This window comes from Abramis brama, assembly GCF_963993115.1.
Source record: "Abramis brama genome assembly, chromosome: 7".
NCBI lineage: Eukaryota > Metazoa > Chordata > Actinopteri > Cypriniformes > Leuciscidae > Abramis > Abramis brama.
Genome location: NC_139969.1, coordinates 9,851,821 through 9,870,802, shown reverse-complemented (window position 1 = coordinate 9,870,802; position 18,982 = coordinate 9,851,821). Strand labels below are relative to the sequence as shown.

The window sequence follows — 18,982 nt, the reverse complement described above, 5'->3', positions numbered from 1 at the left end:
GGGGATTTGTTTGTGAAACCATATACCAGCTTTTAAAGGACTGGCCAGACTAGTTCTGACAGACTTTTCGGAAAGCAACTCATTTCAAATAAGTCCAAAAATTATTGCACTGCAAACACACAAAGAATTGTATACAAATAATTAAATTTAATTCATATTTATTTGTATAGCACTTTTTTTCACAATACATATTCATGCAGTTTCAAAACTACATTTCAAAGCAGCTTTACAGAACATGCATATTTTTAGATTACAATCTGTTATCAGTAATGTTATCAGTACTGTTATCAGAGGTGACTGTGTCAGAGCAATAATGGCAGTTACGGAAAGTTATGCAATTAGCTAACATCATTCACTTAATGTAACTAACAGAAAAGTTTACCGTATAAGTGAAAATTATAGGCTATGCCAATTATGCAGTGTTAAATTAAAACAGTGTTTTTAAAACAGGTCTCATATTAAAAGGACACATTAATGTTTTTCCAGTTATTAGGGGACATCAGAGAAGGCCCAGGACCTTGAAAATAATTAGGATGCATTTCCACTTCTATAATTGATCATACCCTTTGTACCATTTTATACCTTGCTGTGAATGTAGGCTACATCTAATTTACGTACAAGAAACAAAACACTATTTTTGGAGCATTATGACTGTCACAAATGTTGTTTTGCTTTCGTTTTTGGTCTCTGATTGCAGTACTGGGAAATTGCAAAATGCAGACAGGTGATCCACGTGAACAGTCTGTATTTAAGCTCCGCTAGTTCACTTCAAGATACATACACAAGTTTTTTGTGTTTTGAGGAATTGAAGGTCTGATAATGACCATAAAGGAACTGACAGTATTTGTGCTGTTTTCATGGATTGTCTTTACAACTGGAGATGAAATTTTTTCATCAACAGGTATTATTCATTTGAATTAAATTTAATATCAGTTCATTTATTTGAGTTTATTCCTTTTTTAACTATTATTTTAGTGTTTTGTTCAGTATTTATTTATTCATTTATTTATCGTTATTTCTCTTCTTCTTTTATTCTGTTTTTACACTGTTGAGCTGATTTTATTTATTCATTTTATTTGTGAGACACTTCTGATCATAATACAGTAAACAGCTTTTGCCACAGCTTTTTTCATACATAATTAAATCTTCATGTATTTACTCACATATTTTGAGATTTACAATCAAACATTAACTTTTTTAGCTATTGATGCCATTAATGACTAAATTATTAACTTTCTCTTTGGTTATATAATAAAGATTTTTCATTATGGATGGAAATAAAGTATAATAGAAATACCTGTATTCATTTTTTATATAATTATATAAAAAAAATGAAGTGCAAATATAATTATTTATAGATAAAGTTGCACAGCTTTTCGAGGAGGAGGAAGACCTTCTGAAAAGCTTCGGTCTGTACATCAATGCTGAAGAAAAGAATGTAGAGAGAATGAAGAGGTGAAAACACTTTCATTATTATTATTATTTTTTTTTATTCAAATATTATCCAAAGCAGTTTATATGGTGGTGGTGGGGGGGGGGGGGGGGGGACACAGCAATACCTGGTGTTTACAGCAATAACCTGGTGAAACCAGTTGTGAATACTTAGCAATCTTGCAGGCATATGTTTTTAGATCAAGAAATATGATATTAATACATTAATTTAACCCTTTGATGAACTTCAATCCAGTATTCTTCTGGTTCTTCAACTACTCACATACTTTGACCCTGAGAACCCTGAGAAAACCATGAGAGACCCTGTGGCAGCTTACAAACTCCTCAGACGAGTGAGAAGTGAATGGTTGACTATTGTCGAATACACTCAATTGAGTCTTTATGAAGGTGAGAGCTTATTTAAGTTCTTTGACTAAAACATGTATCATCATTTATTATTATTAGAAATAAAAGAGAAATCTAGAGGTTAAGGTGAATTATGATAAAAGCTTTCAAGCTATTTTATTAAACGTTTCAGTTGTTTATGGATCTGTTCTTGTGTTTGAAAATCTTGTAGAGTATCAGAAACTGCTGGATTATGCAAATGTCCCAGAGGCTGAGGACTTGTATGATGCCGCCTCAGAGCTGATCAGACTGCAAGAGTTCTACAAACTCTATCCACACAACATCACAAAGGGTGAAATGTCTGAACCGATGCAGTTTCAAAACAAGTTCCAAACTTTTTTAGTTTCAAAATAAGTTCCAATCTAATTGATGCTTTCATTTCGCGTTTCTCAGAAACGTCTCTAAATGCAGATGAAGCTTACCATATGGGGTTGGTCGCTTATGAGGAGGACAAATTCCAGCATGCCTTTCTCTGGTTTCTGTACAGTCTGGACAGATTAACAGAATACTCAACCACTACTGAGGAAGAGTTGCTCCGTTTCCTTAGTTCATCAGCCTATCATTTTGGCAGCCTACCTGTGGCAATCTACTTCGGCCAACGGCTTCTAAATCTGGGTGAGGTCATGGTGACATGAAGTTTAATACTAATATTTTTATATGTGAGGTTGCGGGACTATGGAAGTCACAAGCTTCTTTTCCTCAGATCCAACTAATGACGAAGTCAAAGTAGAGCTGAGCCTTTACAAACACCTTCGCTTCCAGAGAAATTCAAATCCTGACATATTCACGCTGAACACAGAGTCAAATACCTCCTATGAGGCACTGTGCAGAGGAGAGGTTGACGAGAGGGCAAGTACAGTGTTTTAAATCATCATTTAACATGAAATTATAAACAGTCAATGTGAAGCTTTAAGTCTATTATAATTGATCAAATCAGACCTCCAAGAGACAGAGGGCGCTGTCCTGTAGGTACAGCACAGGTGGAGGAAACCCCAGACTGATGTATGCACCAGTGAAAGAGGAAGTGGAGTGGGACGAACCTCGCATCATCAGATATCATGACATTATATCAGACAGAGAGATGGAGATCCTGAAGAATATCTCCAGACATCAAGTGAATATCTAAAACACACACACAAACAAAAAACATTAAACTATTTAATTGCCACTATCAGAATCTAATATCTTGTTAATAGTTTTGATGTTTTGTTGTGCTATTTTGGGCATTCCTTTTCAAATTTGGCTTGGCAACTTATTTCTATAGTGAAGACAAATATAAATGCAATGAAATATAGTGATATTGGAATGAATTGTGTACTATTTATTCATATTTATATTTGATGTTCAATTTCCCTTGTGTGGCCTACTTTAGCTTTCTAGGTCTACAGTTAGATATTATGGAGTCACAAAGGGCCGCACTTCTCAAAGGTGATAATCTTTTATATTCATCCAAAATGAAATTTATGCATTAATGTTATTTTATATTACTTAATATTATGTACTAATTATTAACTAATTAACCATTTTGGGCTCACACTTATTATGGGAAGAAAAATGGAAAAAGTTTACAATATGGTTCAATTTGTTAACATGAGTTTTGCCTAAATCATTCCCTTGTTTTCAGTGTTTTTCTAGAGGAAGACAACACTGTTGCTCGTATCAGTCAGAATATTGCAGACATCACAGGACTCTCAGTGGAATCAGCTGAAAGACTACATGTACGGTCACAGTGAGAAAGAAATCACCTGTTCATGCACAGGCAGCATATATATATATATTTATATGGACAATTCTGTCCTAGTTTAACAAAGCTTTGCAAAGCCCTGTCTTGCAGCTAGCTTGGTCACACTTTCTTGTACTCAAAATATATAGAATACTAAATCCATTTCAGACTTCATTGCAACATTGGTTTAGTCTGCTTTTTTGTAACATGCAGAGGCCATAAGCGCTTTGAGGGCTGATATTAGGCTACATTTTTATACACCAATTTTTATATTCAAACTTCAGTGGATATCAAGGTCTCTTCAATGGCTTAACATTTATTTCCCCTGTGAAGTATTAGGTGTTGTTTTACCTGAACGTTTAATTACAATAGTGTTGCAATCATTTTCCAGGTTCAGAATTATGGGATTGGTGGCAGATTTGAACCACATTATGATGCATCGGTAAGATATCTTTACTAAAATAAAGCCATTAAATAAATTTGTTGGCCAACCCAGTATTTGCCATGAAGTTAAAAAAGGTTTGTGGTTGTTATTTGAGGAGACTTTCCCATTACCCCTGATATTTTGTTTTTTCTGTCAAACGTTTCGCTTTAATGGCAAATCGTTTTCTTGGTGGTGGTGATGTATCAGTCCTCAATGTACGTTAACTTAAAACTTAAATCACAAAACAGTGCATAGTACCTGTATAGCCAGGTGTTGCACACGTTGTGTTCAGTCAGTGTTACATTAAATTCTGACCGCTTGTTAAGTCGTGGTGTAATGAATGCTGTTTCCGGGTCCAAGCCTCTACTCGTTTCAATTGAGAATACTATCTTAAAAGCTGTTTATGAACACTATTTATGTGTGTAAATGTGTGTCATTTTTTGATGTCATTTCTACCGAGAAATGACTATTGTAGTCATTAAATATTAACTTAGTTTTCACCAAAGCTCGCTCTATTTTGCTGTAGATCATTAAACCGTTACGCTGCCTCAGAAGTTTGTCCCGAAATCAGTTTTGTGAGGTACCTTCGTGTGCAAACGCTGCCTGCAAAGTCATTACCTGGCAGTTTTTGGACGTAGCCAGTGACATGTGACTTCTTGTTCTTCTCTTAGTTTTATGGCGGATTGCCGCCACCTACGATACCGGAGTAGGCAGCATGAATTATGATTCAATAAAACTGCTTTACAGTTTACATAATAATAAAAAAAAGTGTTAAAAAAAACTAACTTACTTAAATAAAACAAAATAAATCCTATAGTATACCCCTATATCTTTCAGGTATTCCACAACAGCTTTCTGTGTCCTTTACCCCTTCTCCTGTTGTTCCTAATACACCCTCAAGGTTCCATTTTCTTCCCGCCTGACTTATCTTTTGCTGTAGTCTAATCCTCCCTTCCCTGTATTTCCTACTGTACAATGAAACATTATGTTCTGCACTTTCTGTGATTTTACACTCCAAACATTCATCTGATCGACTTTTACCTAGTAAAAACAATGTTTTATTTAACCCTGTAATCCTCAGTCTGGTTAAAACTAACTCATCCCTTCTGTTCATTCTAATCACACCCTGTGCATTGACTGCAATATTTCCTTCCACTAGTATCCTGTCCTATCATTTTTTCATCATTTCTTTTTTGATCACTGCCTTAGCTTCTCCTTTAAAGGGAATACATCACTCGTCTTGGTTGATTTTTTCCCTGCTCTCTCATTCCCATTTATACATACATGAGCAGGTACCCAGCAAAATCTCACATCTATCCGGAGCCTCCGCAATCTTAATAAACTTTGATGGATTTCTAGCATTAAATCTTCTCTATTAGATTTCATATTTTTAATACGGTAAAGGGCTTCTGCAGAGTCAACACAACATACCACTCTATCTGGTTTAACTTCTTTTAACCCTAATCGCCATCATCTCTGCTGTGTAGACAACTGATCAGGCCATCTTTTCCCAATACTTACATTCAATGTTGATGTACTGTATATTTCTATGCCTATCCTACCCTCTTCATATTTGGACCCATCTGTATAAATAAATCATTTATTCCTTTAGTTCCATTTTTCCTTTAGTTCCATTATATTTAAATCTACCTCAATTTTTGGAAACAGCCAAATAGGGATATTGCTAATAGGAGTAGGGGAGTTAAAACAGATATTCTGTAATCTATATTCCTCTGATTTAGCTTTTGTTGCCCATCCGCAGCCATCACCTATAAAATAATTATATTCCCAACATTCTTGAATAACACTATTGGTAGGATTTCATTAAACGTACAGTATGGAATTTTTCGCAGCTAGGGGTCGCTAACCTCTTTACATTAACAAAGGCGTAGTTTGATGACGCAACATTTGCTAAGAATTATGGATCTTGTCGTCAACGTCAAGCCGACCGATCTAATAATGTTTATGGATGACTGAATACATCAATGTTTTTATCATGACTGTGATATGAAGCAGTTCGGGATTGCTAAGAGACAGCTATCAGCTCCACACGCGACGCAAGTCCCGCGGATATAAAAGGAATATGGACATTTCATTCTACCGAACTACACGCAGAATTACTACTCACAGGTCAGTTTATTAGACAAATTAAACTTGTGAGGTAACGCAGCGCTGTTTCACTTGGTCTAACATTACACTATCACACTAAACTGCATTTAAATGTTGAAATGTATGTGTTAGTTTGTCTGTATGAGACTAACATGAGCAGAAAGCTAGATCAACATTAGAATAACATACAGATCATATTCTAACATTTTATCATTGTTGAACTATAACATTGATTAGTTTTATGTAAATGAGCTCACCTGTTTAATAAAGTACATGTAGGAGCGGTCGAAGTCTCGGACGTGGAGCTCTTGGCATCTCGAAAACACAGCGCTGATATTGATTCTCGTTTTAGTTCTCCTTTTTTATCCAAAGTCTGCTTGCCATGGTCCATAATGTTTGAACGAAACAACAACAGTGTGCAAATAGACATTGCGAACTACAAAGTTGTCCGCGTCAGTCGCTTTGGTTACTATCAGAGGGCTCTGGTTCATAGCTCTGGTTGCTATGGCAGCACGAGCGGAAACCAGGGACAACGCGGATATGACGGCGACAAAACGGAAATAAAGAAACGGGACGTTTCTCGAATTAAATTACAAATTTCTCCTGGTTTGAAAGTTGTTGGAAACAGTCGGGATAATGTAAGTACACAACTAAAAAAAATATATAACATAGATATAGTGATTTTTGCTATTTTTAAAGCAAAAAAGTTACATATTGTGCCTTTAACACATCCACGTAGACCAGTGGTTCTCAAACCTGTCCTGGAGGACCACTAACACTGCACGTTTTCGTTGTCTCCCTAATCAAACACACCTGATTCAACTCTTCAGCTCATTAACCCATGTGATAATGAGCTGATGAGTTGAATCAGGTGTGTTTGATTAGGGAGACAACGAAAACGTGCAGTGTTAGTGGTCCTCCAGGACAGGTTTGAGAACCACTGACGTAGACAACACCAGTATGTAAGCATGAGTTTATCTCTTCTCAGGTTTAAAAGGTTTTTTAGGTTTAAAAGTTTCTTTCATTTTCACTCCAACTTTCCCATATGTACTTTCCTTGTACCCTTTTTATAACCACTTGCCCAGATATTTAAAATGATCAACTATTTCCATATTGTGGCCATATAACTTCAAGTTCACTGTTCTACTTTTTATTGGTTCCTTGATTTTAATTATCACATCTATGGGATCTCGTCCTTTTGCCTAGATGGCCGCATGTTAGACTTAACAAGTGGATTCCCTTTTATGAGGCTGCCATTTGATTGGTCTTATAAAGTCCACTCCTAAACGTAACCAAACCCCCAGAAGTCGGTATATGAAAATTCTCAACCAGCAGGGCATTATCCACTGTTCATCACAATATGATGTGGTAATTAGTTTACGTTTTTAAAGCTCATGTTTAGGGTTTGACTATGAGTGTATTACTTTAAGTGATGTGGTCCTTAACCCAGAGAGAACCCATTGCTCGAAAATGCTAATTTGCTTTTAGGACTTTAAACTCTTGTGTCAATGAGAGCTTGATTACATATTGACCAATTAAATTATTGTAAGATAACTTAATGTTTGATCTCACAGGATGATGAGAATGAAAGGATTGCAACGTTCTTAATTTATGTAAGTTTTGACCACTTTTAATGCAAATGGAATTGTAAACATTATGTTAAATTGTAAAAGTTACTTATTTTCATATGACCTGTTTTGTACAGTCATTATGAACAATAATTGATGTGCTCTTGCTGTAGATGAGTGATGTGGAGATAGGGGGCGCCACTGTGTTTCCTAAAGTTGGAGTTGCATTGAAACCAAAAAAGGTAAACCTGATCTATATGATATATTAGAATCATTTAAGTAAAAGTCCTGCATCCATCCTCTGCTTTTTAAGGGTTCAGCCGTGTTTTGGTACAACCTCCACAAGCATGGCAGAGTGGATTGGGATACACAGCATGCTGGATGCCCTGTGTTAGTGGGTAACAAATGGGGTAGGTTTTTATTTAATACTTACTGGCTTGGATTACTCTTATAATGTATCTTCTATTGAATTATACTAAATTTCATTCAATTTCACATGACACTGAGGTACATTTTTTATGGTGTCTTTTCAGTGGCTAATAAATGGTTCCATGAGTTTGGACAGGAGTTCAGGAGACCCTGTTCTTTATCAGACTGGGAGTGAAAGACACTGTGACTACTGTGATGTAGAAATCATATGAAGTTTATCTGTATTATGGACATATCTGTACTCTGTTATATTTATTATGTATGATAAGTATTATGTATCATATAATTTTATTATGTAGATCTGTAACATAGTATATTGTATTAACTTTTACTGTGATTTTCTACTGTCTGGCTGTAATGTACAATAAAACAAAACAAGTGCAATAGAGTAAAATAAAGTTTCAGCAATATATCAATGAATCATCACATTACCTGAGTTGATCAATCCTAGCAGCCAGTAGTGCGTTATTCCTGTATATGAGACGCTAGTTCTCTGCAGTTTTATAAGCTTAATTTGACGTTTACTCTTCCGTCTGTGCTGGAATGATGATTCACATGTTTTACAAGTTTTGTGGTATGTGTAGTTGCAAATGTTGTGCTGGAAGACTGGCAGGCTGTATGTTTATGAAGGCTGTAAAGGTACAACCTCACATGCAGAGAACAAGACTGTCAATATCAACTCTCATAGCAACACACACAATATACCAACAATCATAATTTTGTACAGTTTTAAAGGCTGTAACTGTTGAATAAATTAATCCTATTTGCATCTGCAATAACTTAACAGAAACATGCATGTAAAGTCATACTGATTCCAGCACTTACAGTTATAAATGTTTGCTAAACTGAATCTGTGAATTCTGTAACATCATTTCTAATGCAGGCCAGCGCAGAGCCTACTGCTTTTCATCACAGGCAAATTTTACACAAGACCAAAGGGAAACATTTCACTTACAAGTTTAACTTCAGCAAACTAGTCTTAGTGAATTACCCATGTCTTCCAACAGAAAGTGTTTTTTAATGTTTTATTGCTGAAAATCTTACTTATGCATATTATAATACAAACATTATTGTAGTGTGATCATTATTATCCCTAAGCTCAGTAACACAGAAAATAATGTAAGCAATCATTCATTTTACTTTTAGTTTCTGAATTACTCAGACTTACATGTGATGCAGGTGTGGTTCTTCCAACAATAAAACAAAAAGGACACTATGCCAGTAGTAAAGTTTGATTAGTTGTTAGACAACGTTGTTAGAGCAGGCCTTGATGTATGTCTTTCCTTTCCATCATTATACCCTTTGTTATCTCCAATTGTACATGAAAGTTTCAAAGTATATTCATAGCCAAGTGACTACAAGAGGGCTTTTATATTGTGGGCTTTTATATTGATTTTATATTTATTCTTTGGTCCCTGTTCCTCTCTGATTAGTTCCTGTTTGGTTGTCTTAATTGCTATTATGCTCTTGTTATTTTCCATAATTGTTCAGTTGTTAATGGATTTTGCTACATCATGTTCCTTGTTTCCACCCTCATTTGTAGTGTATTATAGCCCTCAGTTTTCAGTTGAAATGGTTTGTTCTTGTCTATGCTGTTGGATTGCAGCATTTTGTATTTGTTGTTAGATTGTTAAGACTTAGTGCTCCTGTTTTTATTGGTTTATACAAATCCCTGCTTTGAATAGATCCTGTCGCTATGCTTCTTTGTTCCCGCAACCAGCCCCCTGACACGCACTCATGTAAAGTTTCGCTTTTGTTTTTGTTCTCAGAAAATAGGCATACTGAGAAATGATGAAATGTGGGCAGGTGTGCCTCTATACATTTAAGCTCAATTTTACTGCAAGATAGACACACAAAAGTTGCGATTTGAGATATTGAAGGTCTGACAATGGCAGCAAAGAAACTGATGGTGTTTATGGGTTGTTTTTGGATTGTCTGTGCTGATGCTGGACATGAATTCTACTCATCAACAGGTTATTTCAGTTCAACATCAAGTCATTATGTTTCATATATATAGTTTTAAATTAATAATAATTTAATGTTATTGTTTCTTTTGTCTATATTTCTCCAACTCTTTTTACACTGTTGTCATGACAAGTTGGTTGTTTGTTTTCATTTCATTTTGCCATTATTTCAGCACTGATGCACTCATACGTAACAAATTACTTTCTTTCACTTTTTTATTCCATAATTGACTTAACAATAATAACTCTCTCTTTGGTTTCTTACCTAATAAACCTTTTTCATTTTAACTCTAATGATGTAAAATTGTATTAATTAATATATCAAATGCCTTTTGACAATTAAGTGCAGATTATTTTATAGATCTAATTGCACAACTATACGGGAAGACGAAAGACCTTCTGAAGCTCTTCAGTCAGTGCGTTGATGCTGAAAATGTAGAGACAATGAAGAGGTGAAAACACTTTTATTATTCCCAATATACCATTAACCTACATCCCAATATAACTTAATCTTGCAAGATTAATGTGTTGTTTTATAAGGGGCCAAGCACTGAAAGTGCATAGGCACTTATTGAAATTGTTGGCGCTCTTATTATCTTATTAGGGGCCAAGCACTGAAAGTGCGTAGGCACCTCTTGAAATTGTTGCCGTTCTTCTTCTTATTATTCTTCCGTATGGAAGTCTATGGCAGCCCATAGAACCGCTTGCCGGAAAGTTATGAAATTTGGCACACTGATAGAGGACAGTCTAAGGGTAGCTCCGATTTTCACGAAAATTGAACCAGATCATCTTCAGACCATGCAGACAAAAAGTTATGGAATTCAAGTTGATTCGTCAAACCATTCTCGAATATGCGCAAACTAATTTTACGTGGCACTTGCGAAAACAGACTTAAGGCTGTATCTCCGCAACACTATATCGTATTCAGACCAAACTTGGTACATGTCATCAAAAGCATGACCTGAGGCAACATGCTGCGTTTTGGTGCAGCGCCACCTACTGGTCCGGAGATACGTAAAATGGCTATTTTTGCTTGCAACTTCTGCACTGCAAAAAATGCTTTTCTTACTTAGTATTTTTGTCTTGTTTCCAGTCCAAATATCTAAAAATTCTTAAATCAAGATGCATTTACTAAAGTAGTAAAATGCCATAAGATATTATGTCTTGTTTTCTGGGGAAATAAATCAAAATTAGCGGGTTAATTAAGTGAGTTTTTGCTTAAAACAAGCAAAATTATCTGTCCATTTTTCTTACCCCATGGACAGATATTTTTGCTTGTTTTAAGCAAAAACTCACTTAATTTCGATTTATTTCCCCAGACTGGAAACAAGACAAAAATACTTATAAGAAAAGCATTTTTTTCAGTTTGAACGATTTGTCCAAAAATCATAAAATGCTTATAACTCTGGGTGTGGTTGACTGATTTCACAGGAGTCATCTCGTTAGATTCCTGAATCCTTGCCAAGTTCAACGATATCAAACATGCTAGGTTTTGCCTTATGGTTTGTGTAGCTATGTGATTTAGTGCTTAAAAAACATTTGCCAATATCTTCGAAACCCTTAGAACGATCGAGATGAAACCACCATCAGAAGTTTAGAAACATAGGCCGTTGGCTAAACGCTAATACCCAAATGTCAAAATATTAATAGTAAGTGTCAAACACGTATGGGCTTACTCTGAGGACACATAAAAAAATAGTGGGATTGTGCCACTTGTTAGCGCTATAATAGAACAAAACATGAAATTGCCATTGACTTCAATACAGTATTGTGTTGTAAAATGCTATACTTTATGAACACATTAGTGTATCGTTACGAAACTCTGTATGAGTCATTGGCACCATGCCTTGAAGGTGTCACAGTTTCAGAAAAGGTGGACCCAAATGCAGAGATGGCAGACGATGTGATGAGCTTGAATATTTATTAAACAAAAATCCATACAACAAAAGGTTCCCAAAAATAGCAGGTAAGGATATCCAAAAAAAACGAAGTAACAAAAACAGGCAAACTAATACACAGCACTCTGACACAGAAACTAAAATGATCTGACAACAGACAAGGGAAACACAGAGACTAAATACACTTGGTAATGAGAAAACAAGGAACAGGTTACACTATAGGGCTGGGGAACAGGTGAAACACATTAGACAATCACAAGGGTGGGAAACTCAAAGACAGGAAGTAAACAAGACAAGACAAGACAAGACAAGACAAGACAGAGAACCAGACTACCAAAGTAAAACAGGAAACAGAAACCAACAATCCAGAATCCAATCCAGAAACCAACAATGACAGAAGGTACTCAAAAAGTTTTGGGGCAGCACCACCTTGTGGTAAAAAAGTTATAACAAAATTTCCAAAAATGCTAATTACTGTTGAATAAATTTGCCTATTGTAATGACACTGGTCTTAATATATTCCTTGGGTTATGCCAATGTCAGCCAAACCTCCTGTCCGCCTGTTTCACCAAAATTGTATCATCTTCAGACCTTGGCGATAAAATTTTGTGGTTTTCGTGTCGATAGACAAAACCGTTTCCGTATGGCATGATGCCAAAATGACTATTCAGGCTTTATCTCTGCAATGCCTTGACATATTGACACCAAACTTTGTATGTGTTATTGTCACCTCACTCTGACCACACTACATACATTTCGTAATTGTGCCATTATTGGTCGAAAGTGATAAACCGTTAAATCATATTATTAGTGACTGTATATTTGACTATTCAGTATTCTGTCTTCATCCAGTGTTCTTCCGAATCTTCTGCTTTCATACTCCGACTCTGAGAACCCAGAGGAAGCTGTGAGAGACCCTGTGGCAGCTTACAGACTCCTCAGACAGATGAGAAATGATTTAATCTATATTGAAAAACGCATTCAGCTGAATCTTACTCAGTGTGAAGAGTATCAGAATGAGTTGGATGCAATGATCCTAGAGATCCCACAGCTGGAGGACTTGTATGGTGCAGCTTCAGGACTGATCAGACTGCAAGAGATCTACAAACTCCACCCAGAAGACATCACAAAGGGTAAACTGTCCTGCAGTTTTGCACCAATGCAGTTTCACTGAGAGAGTTTCACTTTTTCCAATCTGATTTATGCTTTCATTTCACATTTCACAGAAATGTCTTTAAATGCAGATGAAGCTTTCGATGTAGGGTTGGTCGCTTATGACGAGGACAAATTCCAGCATGCCTTTCTCTGGTTTCTGTACAGTCTGGACAGATTAACAGAATACTCAACCACTACTGAGGAAGAGTTGCTCCGTTTTCTTAGTCACTCAGCCCATCATTTTGGCAGCCTGTCTGTGGCAATCTACTTCAGCCAACAGCTTCTAAATCTGGGTGAGGTCATAGTGACATGAAGTTTAATACTAATATTTGTATATGTGAGGATGGCAGACAATTTTGCTAAATTGTTGTGATTAAACATCTTTGCCTCAGATCCAAGTAATGATGAAGCCAGAGTTCAGCTGAACAGACTCCTTCACTTACAGAGCAACCCTGACATAATATTTACACTGAACACTGAGTCAAGTAACTATGAGGCACTGTGCAGAGGAGAGGTTGACGAGAGGGCAAGTGCTAAAATTTACATCATTATTTGACATGAAATTACAAACAGTCATTGTGAATCTTTGTGTGTTGATTTGAAGGTTATTATATTTTATCAAATCAGATCTCCAAGAGGCAGAGGGTGCTGTCCTGTAGGTACAGCACAGGTGGAGGAAACCCCAGACTGATGTACGCACCAGTGAAAGAGGAAGTGGAGTGGGATGAGCCTCGCATCATCAGATATCATGACATTATATCAGACAGAGAGATAGAGATCCTGAAGAATATCTCCAGACCTCAAGTGAATATCTAACACAAACACACATGTTTGGTTTCCATATTTTATGGGGACTTTGTATAGAAATAATGATTTTTATACTGCACAAACCAGTGGTTGCTGCTGGTCTTTGGGATGGCTGCTGGGAAGCTCATTTTCGGCCTACATCATAAAAATTATTCATTTATTTATACGTAAATTCTACGTTCCTTTAAAAAAAAATGCTCTGTGAAAAATGAATGTAATAATATAATAAAGGTATAAATAATAATATAATAAAGTATAATAATAATGCTACTAATAGATTTTTTAAATTATTTTAATAATTATTTTTGAATTATTACTAATAATAATAATATAAAAAATATAATAAGTAAAAATATAATAAAGGTATAAATGTACAGAAATGTAGCCTATTATAAAAATTGGCTAGCAATTTCGACAAGCAAATATCAAGAAATAGGTTGCAGCAGATTGTCTTTGAAAAATCCGCGATGTGACTGAGCTCGAACAGCTTCAACATCAGCGACTTTTTATTGTATAAAATCGCTGTCAATCAAAAGGAGATGCAGCCCCTCCAATCATCACGCGGAAGCCCGGAGTCCAGGCCAGCCCACTCCCCGTTCACCCCCCAGAGAAGCTGAGCTTCCATGAACGGGACATAATCGCAGCATTTATCCAATGACCATCTAGTTTCGAAGCGCTGAAAAAAAAAAAAACTGTTCGAAGCAGCCCCATTGAAGTCAATGGAAGCTGGGCTTCAACAGGGAAATGCACTGTGACGCAACTGGGAATGTATGAGAAGGAAATCGAGTCAGCCGACCCTGCCGACCCTCTGTATGTAACTGATTCTGAACGAACTCGTCTTTGAGACGAACGTTTTCTAACGCATTTTAGTCAATAAAATGTTAATACAATAGTACATATTTGACCATTCATTTTTTGACATTATAGGGGAAGCCGAGCTTCCCTTGCAGTCTTAAAGAAATCGCCACTGGCACAAAATGTATATTCTATCCCCCTATCCCTATGCGTAAACCTTAAGAGAAATCTTAGGATTGAATAGAATAAAATCAATCTTAGAATTTCTGACCAGTCTTGAATGAAAGTCAAATGTCGAAGTTTGTACATTGAAACTTAAAATGGACAAATTTAAACCTCGGTTGTAGAGAATTGTGTGCTTCATGTGAGGTCCATTTAAAAATAATTCATTGAGGTCTGTGTGGAAGAACGCCCAGATTTGAATCCCACTGAACATATTTTTGGGATAAATCAGAATTTGAAACAAAATGCTCAGAAAGCAAACAGAAGTGTGGCATATGGGTGTTCACATAGCCTACTTTTATCCATATACATAAATTTATACTTGACAGTTCATTCCTGTTTGTTGCCTACAGCTTTCTAGATCGGGCGTTTTTGATGGAGATGGAGAAGGTAGAGTCTCAGTTTACCGTGTTTCTCAGAGGTAGGCTATAATAAATATTTATTAAAATCACCTCATTGATGGCATAGTTCACCCAAAAATTTAAATTCTGTCATAACCTTACATTATGTTTGGTAAATAATTTTTTTAATACAAAAAAATTCCTGGTGTACTATTCCTTTAACATGAGAGTTAGCAGTATTTGGCATAATAATAAACCATTTTGGTCACACACAAAGAAAAATCATCACTATATTTTCAGTGTTTTTCTAAGCGTTAACCCTGTGGAAGCTGGTGTCAGTCAGAGGATTGCAGATGTTACGGGACTCTCCATGGAAACAGCTGAATCACTGCTTGTAAGTCACAGTAAGAAAGAAAGCATATGATCATGATTCATGCACAGGTAACATATTTTCTTTAATGCCAGCTATGCCTTGCAGTAAACATGGACATTGCACACTGCCTAACTAAATAATCAAGCAAATAAAGAAACCCCATACTTTGCAGAGAACATTGGTTTGCTCTGCTTTTCAGTATCTCTTGCCGAGGAATGGCATACAGTATAAGCTTTGGGAGCTTATAGTATATCAGTATATTTCCATTTCAATAGCGATTCATAAGTGATGCAATCATTTTCCAGGTTCAGAATTATGGGATTGGTGGAAGATATGAACCACATGTTGATGCACTGGTAAGTTCACTGTACAGACATTACATCAATTTTGTAAACCAACACAGAATTTGCCATAGGTTCCCTCAGGAATTTCTAATGGCCTTTGGTAGTTTTGGATTTAGTAGTAATAAATTAATTAAATAAATTAAATGATTCACTTAACATTAATAAAAATAAACAAAATAAATTGAATTGCCATAATATGAAAGTAAAATAATGGCAAATGTTTTTGAAACATAAAGCTTGCTGAATTGTACTACTGGGAAAAAAAAATGCATTGCATTAACCGTGCTTGCATTTTAATGCATTGTATTTTTAGGGCTTGCATTTTTATTGGCTGAAATTCAACATGGTTGTATATGCTGTGAATATTTAAATTCAAAACATTTCACATTTGCATAAAGTTAGCTTGACACTGGATGTTCGATAATTGCTAATTTAGGGACCGTCTCTAAAGTTACATACAACATGGGTAGACACATTTCTAACTTCAATAGCATTTGAAGAGAATGACTTACAGTCATAAAATCAACTGTAAAAATAGAAATATTTACACATGATTTGACAGTTTATTTTATTAAAAATCTAAAAGGTGTGCATCATGCCTGACAACTACACAAACACTTTACAGTTGGTTTTATGGCTGTAAGTCATTCTCTTCAAATGAACCAATGGCTCAAAAAGCTTGCAGGCTTTAATAGTACAGATGTAACCTCTGTATTCTGTGTCATTGAGAGCTGATTACATGTTGACCAGTCAAATAATTTCAAACTAACTGAAGAATGTTTGACCTCACAGGAGGAGGAGAATGACAGGATTGCTACATTCCTAATTTATGTAAGTTGACAGTGTAAGTGCAGCTGTCAGAAAAACAATTTGCCTTAATGGCATTAAAAAGTATTTCTATTTTAGATATTAATATTACCTGTGTGTAACTATCCATATAAATGTTTTGTTGCTGTAGATGAGTGATGTGGAGATAGGGGGCGCCACTGTGTTTACTAAAGTTGGAGTTGCAGTGCAGCCAAAAAAGGTAAACCCTCAATTCTGTGATTTATACAAGGATATTTTAAGTACTAATTATATATATATATATATATATATATATATATATATATATATATATATATATATATATATATATATAAGTAGAATCATTTCAGCATCCTCTCTCTCTGCTCTTGCAGGGTTCAGCCGTGTTTTGGTACAATCTCCACAGAAATGGTGAAAGGAATTGGAATATGCTGCATGCTGGATGCCCTGTGTTAATGGGTAACAAATGGGGTAAGTTGTTAAATAAATAAGTAGATCAATCTGAAATATAATTGGCTGATTTGATTACATTATTTTGGAACTTTTGTTGTGTATCCTATCCTTTATATTATGTATAAATAAATGTATATTAATATATCTAAAATTCATTTCAGATTCATAAGACATTCTATACTGTAGCTTTATCAAAATACTAATTACTTTAAACTAAGTGTCTTATTCGTGACAGATTTTATTGTCCTTTTTTATATTCTATAGTATTCTTAAACCAAACATTCAATCAACACTATGGGGTGTTTTACATTATTATTATTATTTTTGAATGGCAGTTGTTGTGTTTGAGGAGAAAAATAATTTAGTCATGAATAATTTGAAGAAAAAAAAAAAAAAAGCGGACAGTTGAAAGTTAAAGGTTAACGGTAACAATCATTACGTTTATTTTTCTTACTGTTTAATTTTTTTTTTTTTTCAGTGGCTAACAAATGGATCCATGAGTTTGGACAGGAATTCAGGAGACCCTGTTCTTTGTCAGAGTGGGAGTGAAAGATACAGGGCCTGGAGTCTTATAAAATTTGTGTCCGTACTATATATATTTTAACACAACTACAGAGAAAGTTTATTTATTATGTATCCGTGATGTACTAGGCAGGATCTGTAACAGATTTGTCGCATCAACTTTTGCTGTAATTTGTAACAATATTTTGTTAGTTACAATTTTGTTAGTTACATTTGTAACTATAGACATTGTCACTTTTACTGCCTCAGATCACAGCTGAGTTTTTCAGAGATTGTCCTTGAGCCAATATCTCTGAATCTCGTCCCATGTGATCTCTCCACCTGCAGAGCGCTTTAGCTCTAACATGCATTGCAGAAAGGCACTGTGCTTTTTTGTCTGTCAAAGCTCAGTACAGGTATAGGGTTCAGATTAGTTTTGCAATGTGTTACTATATTTAGAATCTGTCTTGGTCAAATCTTTCATACAAATAAATAAACTTCAGAATACAGAATTGGGTTGCTCAGTTATTTCATCTGTAACTCTTGTGTGATACATGAGGGTTGGGCTCTGAAATCAGATCAGTTATAAGCCTCTAATTTTATTTCATAGATTTTATTTTCGTTTTTCCCTTGTGAAATAGTGGCCTCAACTAGCTGATTCAACAAAATAATTTGTAACCTGGCTGCCTTAAAATGTTGTTGGGTATACTAAGAAACTTCAGTTGTTTGCACATATATTGGAGTTCCTTAAACAAATGCTTATTTCAGGCCTCCCATTTAAAATATAATTTTCAGGTGTCATTGCAATCATAATGTGATATTGTAAAATATGATGCATAAAATGAATAGGCCTAATTGAAGAGGTAAACTTTGACAAAGTCATTTGTAATGTTATTTTAATGATTTTATAAAGTTTAAATATGATTTCAAATGCAAAACCCTTGAAAATAATGAATTTACCGAGCAGAATGATTCAATGAGGCTGTCCTCTGCTATTGTGAGGTGGTTTTGTGTTTTAGATGTAAATATTTAATTCCTTTATAGGTAAAGGTAGCAGATGGTGTTATGAATCTCAAAGGCGAACCCAAGCGCAGACAGGAATGCTTGACAAACGATTTATTGAGACACAAAAACAGGTAAATAAACACCCTCGTGGGGGCAAAACAGAGACAATACAAGGTAGGCCTATCCCACAAACTATACAAAATACTGGACGGGTAACTTAACGGGAAA

General features: G+C 35.4%; 2 protein-coding genes across 2 annotated transcripts; both read left to right on the top strand.

The window, feature by feature from the left end:
- Positions 1 to 2,511: 2,511 nt before the first annotated feature.
- Positions 2,512 to 8,324, top strand: LOC311087068 (prolyl 4-hydroxylase subunit alpha-1-like; the record flags this gene model as incomplete). The annotated part of the gene is made up of 9 exons (XM_084120318.1): positions 2,512 to 2,685; positions 2,774 to 2,950; positions 3,209 to 3,264; positions 3,461 to 3,554; positions 3,951 to 4,001; positions 7,667 to 7,705; positions 7,834 to 7,902; positions 7,974 to 8,070; positions 8,194 to 8,324. 9 exons carry the CDS (start codon positions 2,512 to 2,514, stop codon positions 8,262 to 8,264), a joined length of 828 nt encoding a protein of 275 aa, XP_083976444.1. The 3' UTR covers positions 8,265 to 8,324.
- A 2,173-nt stretch (positions 8,325 to 10,497) lies between these two features.
- Positions 10,498 to 17,943, top strand: LOC311087066 (prolyl 4-hydroxylase subunit alpha-1-like; the record flags this gene model as incomplete). The annotated part of the gene is made up of 12 exons (XM_084120316.1): positions 10,498 to 10,505; positions 12,804 to 13,084; positions 13,178 to 13,399; positions 13,499 to 13,632; positions 13,734 to 13,910; positions 15,284 to 15,351; positions 15,572 to 15,665; positions 15,950 to 16,000; positions 16,781 to 16,819; positions 16,947 to 17,015; positions 17,170 to 17,266; positions 17,727 to 17,943. The coding sequence occupies 12 exons, from the start codon at positions 10,498 to 10,500 to the stop codon at positions 17,795 to 17,797; spliced, it is 1,311 nt and encodes a 436-aa protein (XP_083976442.1). The 3' UTR covers positions 17,798 to 17,943.
- Between the last annotated feature and the right edge of the window lie 1,039 nt (positions 17,944 to 18,982).